The 16,583-nt window shown below is 44.3% G+C and overlaps 1 protein-coding gene across 1 annotated transcript; it reads right to left on the minus strand.

The window, feature by feature from the left end:
• Window positions 1-374: 374 nt before the first annotated feature.
• Window positions 375-7,800, minus strand: CCN3 (cellular communication network factor 3). The gene is made up of 5 exons (XM_082722584.1): window positions 7,640-7,800; window positions 7,282-7,507; window positions 5,929-6,180; window positions 4,731-4,945; window positions 375-1,886 (listed from the first exon to the last, which is right to left on the minus strand). Exons 1-5 carry the CDS (start codon window positions 7,709-7,711, stop codon window positions 1,590-1,592), a joined length of 1,062 nt encoding a protein of 353 aa, XP_082578710.1. The 5' UTR covers window positions 7,712-7,800; the 3' UTR covers window positions 375-1,589.
• Between the last annotated feature and the right edge of the window lie 8,783 nt (window positions 7,801-16,583).

Here is a 16,583-nt window from a genome sequence, read left to right on the forward strand (position 1 = left end):
TTTATATGGAAGTAGAATTAACATAAAGTGTTATATTAATTTCAGGTGTACAATATAATGAGACAACAATTCTATACATCACTCACTGCTCATCTCAAGAAGTGTACTCTTATTCCCCTCACTCTATTTCATGCACTTCCTACTCACCTCCCCACTGAAAACCACCAGTTTGTTCTCTGTATTTAAGAGTCTGGTTTCTTTTGTTTGTCTTTTTTCCTTTGTTTTGTTTCTTAGATTCCCCATATGAGTGAAACTCTATGGCATTTGTCTTTCTCTGTCTGACTTATTTCACTTAGCATTATACTCTCTAGATCCATCCGTTATTTATATTTTCAGTAAGCAACTCATAAGCACATAAGTAATGGCAGTCACACTTTGATAAAATCATGTTTATTTAGTGAGGTCTGACAAACAGAGAAAGTAAAAAGAATATATTTTTTAAAAATGTATAACTTATATATAAATACTTTAAAAGAGAAAAGCTGAACACACGCGGTGACAAAAGAATGTATACATTTAAGTTTGCAGCCTATCTTGTAGCCTGACAAATTAGATACACATATGTATACACATATATCTTGTTCGTGAGTTTGTGTAATTAGGGCCCAATGATAAGTTCTGGGTATGTCTACCATCATTCTGAACTCCCATAAAATTTGTGGTATTTTTCCACCACAGTCATGTTGATTTGTCCTTCTTTCTCAAAATCTAAGACCAGCACACTTGAAAGTCATCAAAGGTTGTAATCAGGTGCTTTGGGCCCCAGTTTACTCATCAGTAAGGTAAAGAAAATCTCTGCTGATGTGTTCTGCCTCTTCTGAGTGAAAAAGCAGTGAGTCCCACTAGCCTCCAGCATATAGAAATGTATGAGGGCTGAGAGGTGGGCCATCTCTGTATTAGGGGGAGTTTTCTGTTTGGTTTCTTTCTTTGGCAAGGAGTCTACTGTCTCCAATGGAACAAGTTTATAACACCAGTCCACTTAACTAACAAATATTCCACTCCTGTAGATACATCTTGTTTCTTAGTATGCAACACAACAGAAGACTAACAGTCTCTGGCTTTCAAACTGAAGAGCTACACATTTCCTCAGATCTTGAACTTGGAAGTTGAGAGTTGAGCCACTCAAAAAGAGAGTTCAACAGAAATCCCATCAAGTCAAACCTCAATATATGGCAAAATATTCATATGACAACATGTTCAGTATGATATTGAACCTCACTGTGATGTTCATGACTGACATTTTCTTGATATTGCACTAGTGTATAACAAAATGAGTGTAATGTGATAGTCTACACAGTAAAACATGTATCTTATTTCTTAAATTTATACAAATTTTTGTTTGTAGTAAATACCACAGAAAAGTAAGTCATCCCTAAGTACTATCCTGAGCTTACCTTGATTTCAAGTTTACAGTTAATCATATCTTTCATTAAAAAAAAAAAAAGACAGATATAACTGACCACGTATGACCACAGAAAATACATAGGATTCAGGGGTAAAATAATAATTCTTCCTAATTTTTCTTATATTCATTTGATGGTGGGTAGCTACAGTTTGCCTCTGTAGGTATGCTTCTCAAGGATTACATGTTACATTTCCCTTCTGCTGGTGTTTGGTTTTAACTCTTGGAGGAAGGCCTCGTGGTTATGAGGACAGTTGCTGTGACAGGTGCAGGTCCCGATGACCATCACTGGTTTCTTGATGATCTGCCCTGGGGAGCACTGGAACTCCACCTGGATGGTTTTGGTGTTGTGGGGGGTGCAGCATCGGCCATCACTACAGACCCCACAGAACCTGGGCTTGTAGGTGTGGAGGCTGGTGCAGTTCTTGAATTGCAGGTGGATGGCTTTGAGTGACTTCGTGGTGCGGAGACACTTCTTTCCTTTCTAAGAAAGAAGAAAAAGCGGATTCATGGAATGGCTACCATTTCTCCAAAGAACCATTTTAGGGATATGGAGTAAATTGCTAGCTGCCTAACCATTATACATTGTTCTTCTTTGTTAACATGACATTATTGTGTTAGGACAATTTGGTCAGCAGAATATCTGAGCGCTTGCGATGGCTTTGTGATCAAGTTCTGGCCAATGATACATAAACCAAGGGATTCTGGGAAATTCTTTGACCTTCAGACAGGTACAGTTCTTTATTGCTTCCTGAATTCACTATCTTCCTGCCTAGAATGTGGAAACCACGCCTACAGGTACATAACCATCCTTTGACGTGGCGATAAGCATGAGAGTGAAAGTGTATATGAAGAAATCTATTTTTTCAAGGCACTGAAACAGACTTTGATGTTGTTATAGCCAATGCATTTTTAGGCATTATAAAAAGAAATGGAATATACCTGGCAGCATTGCACACCTCCTAATGCTTCAAATACTTCAAATACTTTTCAGACATTAACTCACTTAACGTTACTAACATTCAGTCCTACAAGGATCAATTATTCATGTAAAGAACAACTGTACAAGCTTCACAGATAAGTAAATGGAGTCTCAAAGGCCTAAAGTCACCAGAAACATCAAGTTACTGAACATCTGACACAAGCCCATGTCTTCTATTACTATAACCTCAGGAACATCTAAGATAATGGGATTTAAGGTTATTTTCCATGAAGGCAGGGTAAGTGAAGAATTTATTCAATTTCCATTAGTAATGGCTGATGAGGAACCCTCATACAGATTCAGCACAACACTGCCTATATGTTTATTTCCCGCTCAGATTTCTTCACCTACTAAAATTGCAATAATTCTCTTCTGCTTTTCACTTTCCTAGGCACAGCCCACAGCTGTGGAGTGATGAGGCTTGGGATTCTCTTAAATCTGTGCCTCTCAAACATTACATCAGAATCTTCTAGAAGGTCTGCTAAAACAGAAAGTGTTGGGCATTACACCCAGAGTTTCTGATTCAATGGGTCTGATGTGGGTCCCAATAATTTGCTTTTCCAACAGGTTCTTAGATGATGCTGCTGGTCTAGGGAGCCACACTTTGAGAAGCACCAGCCCATTTTAAAGCATCTCTTGTTGATAGGAAGTAATGATTATTATGCTGTTATTTCCCTAGCTTCCAAATAGATTTTGGAACCTTTATGAAATGTTTGTATCTTAAATATAATATCTCCCAATATAAAACTGGGTGCAAGTTATACAAACAAATAAAAATTTTGGCAAAAGAAACAATAGAAAAAACAAAGTTTGGGAGGCATGACATGGAAAAGCCTTATTTAATAAAGAAGTGTGTCCTTGACAATGTTAAAGGTCCTTTGTTTCTTCCTTTTTGATATTTAATGTGTAACATACATTCTTGCCAATGTCCTCACAAAGGTACAAGGTCAGCCACATCTGTGTGTGTGTGTGTGTGTGAGAGAGGGGGAGGGGGGAGAGAGAGACAGAGAGAGAGAGAGAGAGAAGCAGAGACAGGAATAGACACAGGGAGAGAGAGACAGAGAGAGGCAGCTTTGTGGGTGAACCCACATGGGATGTGTGAAACCACACATCCCATGCATATTGCAATTCCCCTAAGTGGAGGGAAGGGCAGCTTCTAGCATATAATTTTAGGGATGTTTCTATGTGTTCTTTTAAAATTGGTGGAAGAAATATAAATTAGGATGGACACCCCCCCCCAAATCATATAGCTATGTAGCCGTATAACTAATATGATTGGATTGCTGGAGACTTCTTTGAGCGATAAACAGAAATGCTAACAGAGTCATCTCTTCCCAGCCACTTTGTGAATTCATTGTATTTAATCCTCCATGACAACTTTGAGGTAGGTACTATCAATGGCCTCATTATATGGGGGAAGGAATTGAGGCTTAGAGGTTAAGAAAATTCATCCAGATCCCACAGCTAGTTCCTGTAGTGTAAGCCAGGAGTTAGGCTGTCGGGCTCCAAAGTCGCACCTTAGGTATTAGGTGATATGGTGTAGAGATATGTAAATCATTCATTGTTAGACACTTTTTGGCTTTAGGGTTGTACAAATTTCCATATAATGGTCAGTTTGGGTATTGCATTTTCTGATCTATGGCTCGGGGAGGAAGCCTGTGATGTCATCAGGAACCAATCAGAGCTTCTGATCCGCATGCCTTATGGTCAGTGTTAACACACTGAGTTGATTCACTTCCAGCAAAAAAGGAAAGAAATGTGCTATTTTATTTGGCACATATCGCCTTTTGCTGGCAAACGTACTATTCCCCCTAGACTTTTTGAAGCACTGAAAATAATTCCCAGACACCAATTCATTTACCCATCAACAACTGTTTATCAGGTGCACAGCAGGGACCAGGTAGGATGTTGGGGACAGAGGCTTGAGTGCAGAAGATTCCATTTCTACCCTGTGCTTCCTACAGATGGAGCCTAAGGGGTGTAAAATACGGAGGTCAGAAGCGACCACTTTCAAATCAACTGAGCTTGGCAAGCAAGAGGCCAGTTTTTTCCAGGAATGGGAGGAGATTTGCCAGACCTTCTCATCTGGGGACACGTCTATTGCTGGCTTCTCCCTCTGCCGCTAGACCTGCTGTGAGTTGCTTGGATATTTCAATATATGAAAGAGGAAAAATAAAAGAAGGTAAACTCCCTCACTGCAGGAACCACTTCCCCTTTTTTCTGGGCTTCAGTCCCAGCTAGAGCTGGCCTCTGTGTCGACTAGTGTCAGGGAGACTTTCTAGAGCCCAAGACACCCAGGAGGCAAAGCTGCTTCCTCTGGGTGGGAGGCTGCCCACACGTTCTTACCTTATCTGTGGGCTGCTTGGGCTCTTGCTCACAGGGTCGCACAATGCAGAGCCGAGTCTGCTTCACCATTTCACACTGTGGGTTCCTGTTGGTGACCCGGGTGGAAAAACCCATGCCACAGCTCTTGGAACATGCGCTCCACTCTGTAGTCTGTTCAATGCAGTTGATGCTGGAGTCGGAGACCGCAACTCCTAGCGTGGCTTCTGTCCTGTAGGCTACGGGAGGGACCAACAGAGGTGGCCATATTGAGTAAAACATGCAGATTGTGGAAGAATGCTTTCAACCATCCTTGGAAAGGGGGTCTCATTCAATTCTGTACCTACTAAACCCGGGTGCTCTCAGAAGCGGATCTCTGTTTATAAACACCCTAAAGAGGAGCCACAATGCCGGCACGTTCTGGGCCTTCCAGAAAGTTCTAGGGGATGACTCTCCAACTTGTCCTGAACTAGCTTAGGAGGCCCTGTTTTTAAGAAACCTAGCAGTTTGAAGAACATAGAACAGGATAGCATCAACAACCATCCCGTCAGCTGTCATGTTCTCAACATGGGATATAGACACTTGGACTTTGATTACAAAATTTCTTTCTCAACACTTAATAGGTATGGCTTGGGGGCACTTCTACACGGAAGTGTAGGCATGTTTGATCCGCAAGGCATGTTTGATAATGTCTGACCTCAGAAAACCTGCCAAGTCTGTGTACTGTCATCCTAAATCTGGCATTTAGGATGTAAATCTGGCTAATTCAGTATCTGGCTGATATTGGCTCTTGAATTTTTTTTTTTTCCAAAAAAACCAAAAATTTCCTTTAGAAGATAAAGCACAAAGAGAAGCAAAACAAAACTCTTTGACCCTTCCTAGAGTGTCTGGAAAGGTGGCATTTCTCTGGGACACCTGTCCGGGGAAAAGCAGCATTCTTTAGAGAGGCTGGTCATGCAGTAAGACAAAATCAGTCCCCTTGCTCAAAAGAACCACTGAACGCAGCAGGTTCTCTTTTGGAGAAACCGTGCGCCTACTTCAATAACTTGGCAAGGATTCACACACACGTGATGTGTTTGATCTCAGTGGGCAATCCGGAATCCACCACTGGATGGCCAGAAACCGAGGCCAGTTTCTCATGGAGAATCCAAAAGAGCACGCATGCTTCCTGCCTGCTTTTCCCCTGTGCGGTTATGACTTTCAGGTATCCTGAGTTTCTTACCTGGAAGGGCGAGGCCTCCCAACTCCCCCTTCTCATTTGAGTCACAGATCCACTTTTCACAGCACTCCCCTGGCACTTCAACTTTTCTGGGAGCTGGGCAGTCGGGCTGGGGCAGGAGCAGGTCCTCTCCGCAGCGGGGCACACAGCCAATCTGCCCATCTCTGCAGGCACACTGGTATTTGCAGCTTGGCTGAAAGGTCTCCCCGCTTTGGTAAATGACCCCATCAAACACACAGTTGTCTCCTTCTACCGCTAGAGCATCGGGGAAGCAAGGCAGAGACAAAAATCAAGAACAGAGTGTGATGGAGAAGCTATACAAGCTACACGCAAACCCAGGTGCCCCTTTTTTTCTCTTTGAAGCTATCTGTTTCTTCTCTCTCTGGCAGGGATATGTCCCCATGGAGGCCTCCCACAGTTAGAAGAAACCTTGAAGACCATCCAATGCTGCCACTGGTTTTTTGTTTTGTTTTTGTCTTTTGTCTTTTTTTTTTTCCCCCACAGATGAGGCAGGGAGTGCACCACTGAGGAGTGACAGTCCCAAGGTACCACGGCTGTTGTTCCCATAAAGTCGGTTTGCTAGACCTTCCTTCAATTCTCCTACTCCAGCAGCTTAGAATTAGAAAGAAAAAGGTGCAGGTCGAACTCTCCAAATAGGTTAACTGGTCAAATCGGGAAGAGAGGTAGGATTCCTTGGCATTCCAGCACAATAAATCATCACTAACTTAGGGAATAAAGTAAAAGCCTATTCCAAGCCCTCTTATGGGGGTGCGTGTGGGGGGGGGGAGGTGGGGACAGCCTCCAACTAAATGGTGCACCAGGTGGAAAAATGACCCCCCAATCAGTGTCACCAGCCTGAATTGGTTAGTTGCCTGAGCTTTATTTTATCCACAGTCCAGACTGGGCTGACAGAGTGGTCTCCGGAGACCAAAGGCTGCTTTAGCTCAAATAGGACCATTTCAGGTGGCAGGTGGGGGAACCTGTGAGCTTGTGAGTCAGCGCAAGATTCCATTGCCCCCAAGCATCCCCTTGGAAATGTCCAAAGGAAATTATTTCACAGGCTCTAAACTCTGCTCTGCTCCCCGCCTAGGATACCTCGATTCCACTGCAAGGAGGCAAGCGATCAATGCTTCTCAACTTTGCCCTCAGTTTTCCCCTCCGGCTTCCCCAACCCTGGAAGCACCCCCTTCCCCACCCTTCCGCAGACCATGCCTAGCGCCCAGTAAACTCTCCACAAGCATCACTCCCAGCAGCATCCCCGTTGTTACTTGCAAGTTACCCTCTGGGAAGGGGAGAAGGGGAGGAAAGGGGCCTCGGGCGGGAGCCGAGGGCCGTGAGCGCAGGGGCCCGGATTACCCATGCAGATGCCGGTTCCCGCGCTGGGGTCCGCTCTGCGGTCGCAGAAGAGGCCGCGGCTCTCCTCGCACGGCTCCAGCAGGGAGCAGCTCTCGCCGCGCTGGCGGGCGCACACCAGACAGCAGGAGCAGTCGTCCAGAACGGCTCGCACCCCGGGGGCGCAGGTTGGCGGCGTCTTGGGACACCGGGCCGGGCACTGGGTGGGACAGCGCTGGGTGGCAGCGACCTGGCGCGAGCGGGACAAGAAGGAGAAAGCTCTCAGCGGGGACGACCGAAGGCGGAGCGACCCGAGCGCCCGGGCAGGGGCCGCCCTGGAGGGCAAAGTAGCCAGAGGCACCTTGAGGGGTGCGCCACTCACCTGCCCCAGGACCTGGAGCAGCAGGAAGGCCAGGCCGATGCACCGCTTGGGCAGACTCTGCACGCTCTGCATGGTCAGGCTTTCCCCTCCGGCGTGGACGGAACAAGACCGGGCGCCCCAGATCCACCCCGCTGGCCCCGCTGCAGGTCGGGCGCCCGCCTCTGCTCCCCGGCGGCACCGGCTTAGGTTTTATAGCGCGCTCGCGGGACGCGCTCGAGCCGGTTGGCTGCAGGGCAGGGAGGAGGAGGGGGGGGACCGGCTGGGTGGGGAATGGAACGAACCCCGGGGTTGCCATGGCAATTGGCCGTGGGTGCCGCTCTCCTTAGGGCGCGGCCCTGGGGCCTGCGTGTGCCTGTGTGTGGCGACTGGCTTTTCCCGGAGCGCCGGGAGGGGCAGGGTGGAGTCGCGCGGCCGGGACCCGGGGCTCGCTCGAGCGCGTGGGAAGGAAACGCCCGTTTCCTCCTGGAAGCCGCTCGGCCTTCCCCCGGGACCGAGACACCGGCACTCCCCATCCCCGCGCTGCGAGCCGGCCCTTCCAGGCAGGCCTGCAAACGTGGGGCTCGCCTCGAGGGGTGCCTGCAGTCTGGGGCCATCCGCGGGGGGTTGGCGAGCGGCCCAGCGGGTTAGTCATAAGGGAAGCACATGCAAGTTTGTCACCCTTTAGGGCGCTCTTTGAATGTGTGGAGGCGAGAGAGGGGAGGAATGGAGGGAAGCAGAAAGAGAGAAGAAAGAAAGTGGAGGGGGGAAAGCAAAAAAAGAGAAGACAAAGGCAAAGCAAAGCATCCCGGCCCCGTTAGGATGAGGGATGCTAATGGCCCAATGGGGCAAAAAGTTCCTTCGATTCGAATCATTCCAAGATCCCACTGATTCTTAACCCTCACTCCTCCTCCCGATTCCGCAGGCTTGGAAGAAATAAATTGAAAACATAATAAAATCAGAGCATAAAGCCCGAAGTAAATACAAGCTTTCTTCCTGATAGAAGAAAGTCTTGAAACACCTGTTGCATCAGGCCTACCCCAAATCAGCGCGTGTCAAAACCCAGGAGCCCTTGAGAGTTGGTGAGACAGGTTCAGCTCAGCCACTGTCCAAACCTCAGTGAGTTAGGGAAGGAGGAAGGACGGGTTTGGTTTACTTGGCCGACCCCTCCAGCAAATCACGTCTCTCTCCCACCTGGCATCCGCCTTTTAAAAAAGGGCTGCTTCCAAGCCCTTGTCATCTCTCAGGAGAATGGCTCCAAAGGTGAAACTGCTTGACGGAGTAAAAGAAAATTTCTCCCCTATTTCAGCTTCGCCGCTGCCTCTGGGATAACTATGCCCAGCTCCTCTGAGGAGAGCAGCCTTGGAAAGACACTTTATAAGAAAAATTATACAGTCTTGTGATGTAACTCTGGACTTGAAAAAGGGAGCAGAGTTCCCCTACATCATCCATGCCCAGCATGAAGGAAAGTGAAGGCAGCTGGCGGAAGGCGCCAGGCCTGTCCTGACAATGCCTGTTCCTCGTGCTCAAGTCATCCCAAGTCCCTTGAGGAGAGTTCTCCGAGCACCTTGAAACAACTATTATGTATTCCCAAGCCCGTGATAATTCTGCTTTCTTTGAGGTAAGCCAGACTCAGCAGTACTCAAAGCTTGACAAGAAATGGAACAGTTAATCTGCGCGCTGTCTAGGACCCTCAAATACTCTGGACAAGCTTCCCTGGACATCTGGCCCAGTGATGCTTCTACTCCTCCGAACATCTGAATCAACCAGCGTGTATTAAAAACAAAACAAAACAAAACAATTCTTCTACCTCACCCTTGACCTACTCAGTTAGAGTCTCTGGTGAGGGCTCTTCGTAGACAGCACTTTAGTGTATTTCAAAATGGGGACTGTCTTGGGGAACCCTGCGGTCATGGAACAATTGGGAGCATAGCTAACGGGGAGGCAAGAATCTTGGCCAGGTTTTCAAAAGTATGAATAGCCACAATAAGGAGAAATTGGCAGCCCTGGGGTTGGGTTGACTTTTCTTGGGAAGAGGGAAGATGAGAGGAGAAACGTGAATTCCAGATTAAGGATGAAAATGTCGAGAAATCACAGCTAACCTGAGCCTCTTGATTGCACGCACGTTCCAAATTGGAACTGGCTTCGGCAAGAGGACTTCTGGAGGAATGCTGTGGTATTTCACAGATAACTAATGGGAAAGGTGCTACTAGGCCTCAGAGGCCACCAGGACCAGGGCCTGGGAGCCAACAAGACTCCGTCCCCCTATCTGTTTTCATTGCTCTTCTGGGTGTCAGCTTTACTCAGTCTTACTGCAAACCAGCTTCTCCCATGTAAAGGAAGTGTCGACCTTAAGGTCTCCCTAACCTCTTACATTGTGACGTGAGCACCACAGAAGGAGTGTCCCTCTCCCTTGGCTCAATTTGGAAAGTTCCAGGAGAGGAGCTGGAGGAGCTCACCCTGGGTTAACTGAAGGAGAGAAAGATGAGGAATGGGGATTAGCTGACACCACACAGTTGGAATGGGATGGAAGAGCAGTTCCCTAGGCAAGAAGGAATGATTCTTTAAGAAGAACGCATGTGTGATAGGCAGAAGAGGACATTTCTACTCTACTGTCTGCTGTAAACGTTCCTGGATAAGGAGCTACATTACAACAACTGGAAATTGAAAGTGAACCCATCTGATGATAATCAGCTCATGCTTGCTATCTCTAGGACACCTTCTGTCAAACCCCACATGCTGGGATAGATTTTGTCTTCTCCATTGGCCTGGCACCAGTGCTTTTCTCTTCTATCTCTAAACTCACTGAATAACAATGATGTGACTGTTTCTGTGCTCATCTCCCTCTCCTGACCAGGAGCTCTTGAGAACAGAGAGTCTGTCATAGTTTCCATAACACTCCTGGGGATGGACAAGCAGTCGGTTGTTCTTGGACCTTCTGAGATACTGCAGACCTCGCTTTGAGTTTTGTCCCTTGTTTCTGGTTTAGTTAATAAAGAACTGGACATGTTTTTCTTTAGCCACAGCTATCCACCATCACCATCTGCTTCTGACATGCACCTTCTTCCAGTCTTTCTTGGCGCTGAGTCCAAAGGATGGCATACAGGCTGGTGACGTCTTCTTGTTGGAAATAAACCCTGTGTCAGCGGAGATGTTTGAGGAAGTCAGGGAATGTTACATTAGAAATTCTGCAGGAGTTGCTGGTCTAGGCTGCCAACCAAGATGGCAGCTCCGCTTAGTTATGAGGTGCAAGTACCGGTGGATTCACCTCTTCATTCCAGTTCATCTCTTTCTCTCTTCTTTTCCCCTCACTGCAGATGTGACACCAGAGACTTATTGCTCCTTCTCTATCTCAGACAGGTTGTTCACTGATTTATATAGATTCATTTTAAAGATTTTATTTATTTTGAGAGAGAGCAAACAGAGAGAGGGGTGGAGGGAGAGAGAGAATCTTAAGCAGTCTCCGTGCTGAGCATGGAACCCCATACAGGTTCGATCTCATGACCCTGACCTCGTGGCCTGAGCCAAAATCAAGAGTTGGACACTTGACTGACTGAGCCATCCAGGCGCCCCTGATTTATATTCTGATTACTCATTAGTCAATACTGCTATCCAGAGTACATGTAGAGAACTCTTTATCTTTTATAGAGGTAAAATTTTATAGAAGTTTCCACTGTTGTCCTATTTTTTCTCCTTTTTAGGAAAGATTTAAAAAATATACTGGCACTGAATTCTGTAGCAGGCAGGAGAAATGTAAAGCACAGAACCCCATATTAAAAATGAAACAAAGAGGGGCGCCTGGGTGGCTCAGTGGGTTAAGCCGCTGCCTTCGGCTCAGGTCATGATCGCAGGGTCCTGGGATCGAGTCCCGCATCGGGCTCTCTGCTCAGCAGGGAGCCTGCTTCCTCCTCTCTCTCTGCCTGCCTCTCTGCCTACTTGTGATCTCTCTCTGTCAAATAAATAAATAAAAAATCTTAAAAAAAAAAAAGAAACAAAGAAAAAGCGGTGACTATGATGTTTTCACTTCCAGGACAACTCTATCACTCTTCTCTCCTCAGTGATTACATTCTCCACAAACGCATAGAGTTTGCATCTTCATTCAGTTATTATTTAGTGAAGCCACGTGTACTTAGCTCTGGGAATGTGCCTCCTAAATCAACGTCACAGCTCTTTAATGACTCAGTTGCTTTTTTCTAAATTTCCTTCATATGTTCCCTTCCTGCGGTCCCAGGGAGTTGGTAGAACACAAGGTAATTCTCATTATATGTTAGGCCAGTCAGCTCTACAAGGTATACAGTTCTATGGCTAATTTCAATCACACCCTCTTGCTTCTCTAACAGACCTCTTCTGTTCTTGCCTTTCTTGAATTGAGGAGGGACAGAGAAGAAGCAGTGACAGGAGGTGAAATATTAAATATATAATGTTGAGTGTTATCCCCTTCGGAAACATCTGCTCATCGCCCACATTTTTAAAAATTATTTTTTAGTGTATTTCTTAGACAAAACAAAAATCCAGAAGAAGATTAAGTACAAAGAAATTCAAGCCAGAAATCGACTAAAAATGTGAGAAATAAGTTAATTTCTCCCACTACTAAATGACCTCCTTATAGGGAAATGGGCTTTTTGAAACTGAAATAATTTTTTAAAAAAGTTTTTGAACTGGGGGGTGCCTAAGTGGTTTAGTTGGTTAAGCATCCGACTCTTGATCTCAGCTAAGGTCTTGATCTCAGGGGTGTGAGTTTAAGTCCTGCATTGGGCTCCTGCACTGGGGATGGAGCCCACTTAAGGAAAAAAAAAAAAAAAAAAGAGTTTTGAACTGGATTGTAGTCTGTCAAGCTTTAGGTACATGACACATTCCCAGGCTCTAGGCACCAGCATTACTCATGCCCACCCCAGCTGAGCCAAGTGGCCCTAAACAATCCTTTCTATGTGACTTCTCTATGGCTTATAACAGCCAGGTAGAGTATAACCAGTTCAGCTCCATGGACAAGAATCCTTTGGACCAGGAATTTGTGTCAGAGACAAAGGCACATGCATAAGGATTGGACATCCGTATAGCCAGTAGCATTTCAGGAGTGCTCCAGACTGGATGGCAGTGGATCCAACTCATAATTGCTGGTGGCCAGGAGAGCACAGAGAAGGAAAATGATATCACTTAAATACAGGCAAAGTCCTAAGCAATTTTAAATGACTGTTTCTGAAAAAAGAAATGATTCTTCTTGGGACAAGTTCCTATTCCCAAATAATATCTCAGAGCCCAAACAAACTTGTACAGCCTCTCCTACCCAATTTATGAATTCTCAGCAACAAATAATAGAGACTTTTAGGAGAGGTGTGACCACAGAATTGTGTTTCTCTTGACAATGTTCCTATGTCTGATTTATTACATGATAATTTCTTATACCTCATGGCATGAATCAAAAATGAATGAGATGTTTTATATTTTCAAGGATTTTATTACCTAGGAGGAAAATGAAGTTAAAAAAAAAAAAACCAATTCCCACATAAGGCAGAACGTGATCATTTCTGTCCATGAATCTAGGAAAAGTAACATGGAGCATAAAGGAAGATGAAATTAACTCCTGGGAGAACATGGGAGTAGTGGAGGTTGGGGAGTGAGTGTTGGGAAAACTAATCATTCCATGTTCATTATTTGTCTTTTCACTAAGCCTTCTTGCCCTGAAGGCTAAATAACATTGAGTTGGATAATGCATGGGTGGGATTTTGAAACCTGGAGATGTGGGTTGAACAGAGACAATGGAAGAAAAGTATAAGGATAGGAAAATTCAGAACTTGTTCAGGAAATGAAGAGTGGCTTAATTTATCTGGAACAGAGCAAGGTAATGGGAAATAAGGTTGGAAAAGTGGACCACAGCCACCAGCCCTTGGAAGAATATAAATGCCAAACTGTAGAGTTTAGTTTTTTTTTTTTTTTTAATATCTATCCATATATTATCCATCTACTCTATCTATCTACCTATCTATCACTCTATCTCTTTATCATCTATCTGTTAGCAAGGAACTGCATGGTGAGGGCCATATTTAGGAACATTTTCTTCAAAAACTTAAGCTTGATTACCAAAGAATGTGACTGGGGATAAGTAATGCAGATACACTGTTTTTACAGCAGTGCAAGGAAAGATGATGACTGGAACAGGCAGAGTGGCACTGGGCACGGAAAGAGGAGGCTGGAGATAAAAGGTGATTTGCTTTACATGGAGCTCTGGAAGGCTGTGGAAGTATGGGGTAGTGATTATATAAGTATGATTCTAGGTTTTGACCCTAGATGACTATGTATGTGTGATAGCATTTAGTAGAAGTTGAATAGCTTCTGTGATAAAACACCTCTCCCAACAGACTACCTGGGTTCCAGTTCTGAGATCTTAGACAGTTTACCTGGCTGGTCTGGGCCTCAGTTTCTTTCTCTGTTTGTAAAATAAAAATGGTAATAATTGTTTTTTCTTTCTGGGATTGTTGATAGTATAAATAATGTTATAGATGGAAAGTCCTGCAGCCCTTCTCAGTTGGGTTCTGTCAGAAAATGAAGCCCTAACTCCATGAGGCATCCCATTTGATGAACTGACTTCTCTTTTCTGCATCTTAAACAGTGTTAGCATGTAACACACACTATGGGAAACCACGGGTCATCTTAGAAAGAAGTTAGTAGAGACTTCTTATGACATCCAGGCATTGGGTTAGGTGATCTTGAGGACAATTCAAGGAACCTGAGTTCTGTTCTGGATTGGGGGCTATCAGGAAGTAGAAGCAATTTCACAATTGGTTATCTTAGTAATCTTTATTACAAAGGCAGGATGAACATAGCTTGGATAGAATCGTTTTGGAGGAAGAAATGATAGTTGCCAGGTTAGCTGGATCAAGGAAACCTTGGTCATTTTTGTGGTTGCACAGTGTCTTTAATTTCTGTCACACATGATGATAGAGTGGTCTTGTCATGGAGAGTCCTTATCAAATGTTGGTAATTCACAACAGAGGAAACTCACAACCTAGTTGGTAGCAACAGTTATAAGTCAGGGCTGTTTTTTTTTCTTCTTCTTGTGAATAGCTTAGATTTTTTTCTTTGAGATGAGTAGAAGTAGAATTGTCAAAGGAAAGGTTTAAGTAATTTATGGGTTTGAACAAAAATTCGTGATTTGCTTTCAAGGAGTGTGTATCAGTGTACTCTTCTGCTAGCAGTGTAGGATAGTGGGCTAAATGTCGGACAGTTTCCAGAAAGCTAGTCCTTTGGGTGCTTGGGGTGATTTGTTAGAATGACCCAAATCTTTGGGGCGCCTGGGTGGCTCAGTTGGTTAAGTGTCCGACTCTTGATTTCAGCTCAGGTCATGATCTCAGGGTTGTGAGATTAAGCCCCGTGTCAGGCTTTGCGCTCAACAAGGAGTTTGTTTAGGATTCTCTCTCCCTCTACCTCTGCCCACCAACACCCCCCCAGCCCCCACCCGTTGCACTCGCTATCTCTTTCTCAAAATAAATAAAAATCTTTTTTTAGATGGAATTGGGAGGGAGACAAACCATAAGTGACTCTTAATCTCACAAAACAAACTGAGGGTTGCTGGGGGGAGGGGGGTTGGGAGAAGGGGGGTGGGGTTATGGACATTGGGGAGGGTATGTGCTTTGGTGAGTGCTGTGAAGTGTGTAAACCTGGCGATTCACAGACCTGTACCCCTGGGGATAAAAATATATGTTTATAAAAAATAAAAATTTAAAAAAAAATCTTTTTAAAAAAAATGACCCAAACTTTGATGCTTTTAGTGGTTCTACATAGTTGGTTCTCTTTCATTAGGCTTTACTGCTGAATTTGCTAGTCACTTAAGTCATGCATATCATTCCTTCCCACTATTCTTCCCTCCTTCCTCCATTAGCAGACTCTTTCCTTTCCTTTCCTGTTGATTGAAATCAACAATACCAGCCAACACCGTGAATCACTTTTTTCTTGTTACCCAGTCCTGACCATTTGTCATCCTCCTATCACTAATCAGCAATGGCTATCATTCATTCCTCCAAGTCATGTTTCCTTCAGGTTAACTGGATAACATGCTGTCACTAATCAAAATTCTCTTTTTCATTGTCTTTCTGGACTTCCCAGTGTCCTGCTAGATACTGTGAGTCTTCTTTTAGAAGAATCTCCTCTTGCCTGGTGATAGCCTATGTGTGCCAGGTCACCTGTAAACCAACTTGAACGGTGGCTCTCACGTATTTCTGACCATGACACTTAGGGAGAAGTATACTGAAAATTTATGTCAAGAACAAAAATGCATAAACCCATGTTCACATATACACATACTGGTTTATATAAATAATTTCACACCCATAATTATATAATTAGAACAAAAGTTTCACCAAAAAGTATGTCTTTACTACATGGCCTGTGTTTGGATATTTACTATTCTAGTCTCTTCTATTTAAATAAAAATCTTGTCATGATGCTCTAAATTAATGTTTTAGCTTCTTACTCAAAGAGGACTGTCTCCTTGGTTAGGGGACGTGAATGGTAACATAATTAATCTGTTCCTGCATTCCTCTTTTCTCCATCTTAGAATTTCTTCCTTTTTCTTAGACCAAGAAATTTCAATTTGATTGGTACAGCTCAGCCCCGATTGTAGATATTCATTATTCACCCCCATCTACCTAAGTTAGAAAACTGAATTCAGAATCTCTGGTAAACTCAACCACAGCTATAAATTCAGTCTTCTCTCAAATTATGCTTCCTTCCTCCTAAATTGGATGATATCAGCAACCATTTTCATGAATACAATCCCATATTTTTTCCCAAAGCTTGGCAATTATTTTATCCTTATTTTTTTAACACTTATATGTTTTAATTTTAATTTAGTAAATGTAGCATTATTAAATTACAAATGTATATACATCAGATGATAGTCAAAACTTTAATTCTCTGTATCAAGGAGCAGTTTACTTGGAGATAATATTTAAAATATATGAACATGACACAG

Source organism: Mustela nivalis (assembly GCF_964662115.1).
Source record: "Mustela nivalis genome assembly, chromosome: 2".
NCBI classification, from domain to species: Eukaryota; Metazoa; Chordata; class Mammalia; order Carnivora; family Mustelidae; genus Mustela; species Mustela nivalis.

Excerpts from the sequence above, each read along its gene's own strand:
- CCN3 (XM_082722584.1), bottom strand. The coding sequence starts at position 7,711 with ATGCAGAGCGTGCAGAGTCTGCCCAAGCGGTGCATCGGCCTGGCCTTC. Across the intron at positions 7,508-7,639 it reads TGCTCCAGGTCCTGGGGCAG|GTCGCTGCCACCCAGCGCTG; the intron begins GTGAGTGGCGCA and ends CGCTCGCGCCAG. Across the intron at positions 6,181-7,281 it reads GGGAACCGGCATCTGCATGG|CGGTAGAAGGAGACAACTGT; the intron begins GTAATCCGGGCC and ends CCGATGCTCTAG.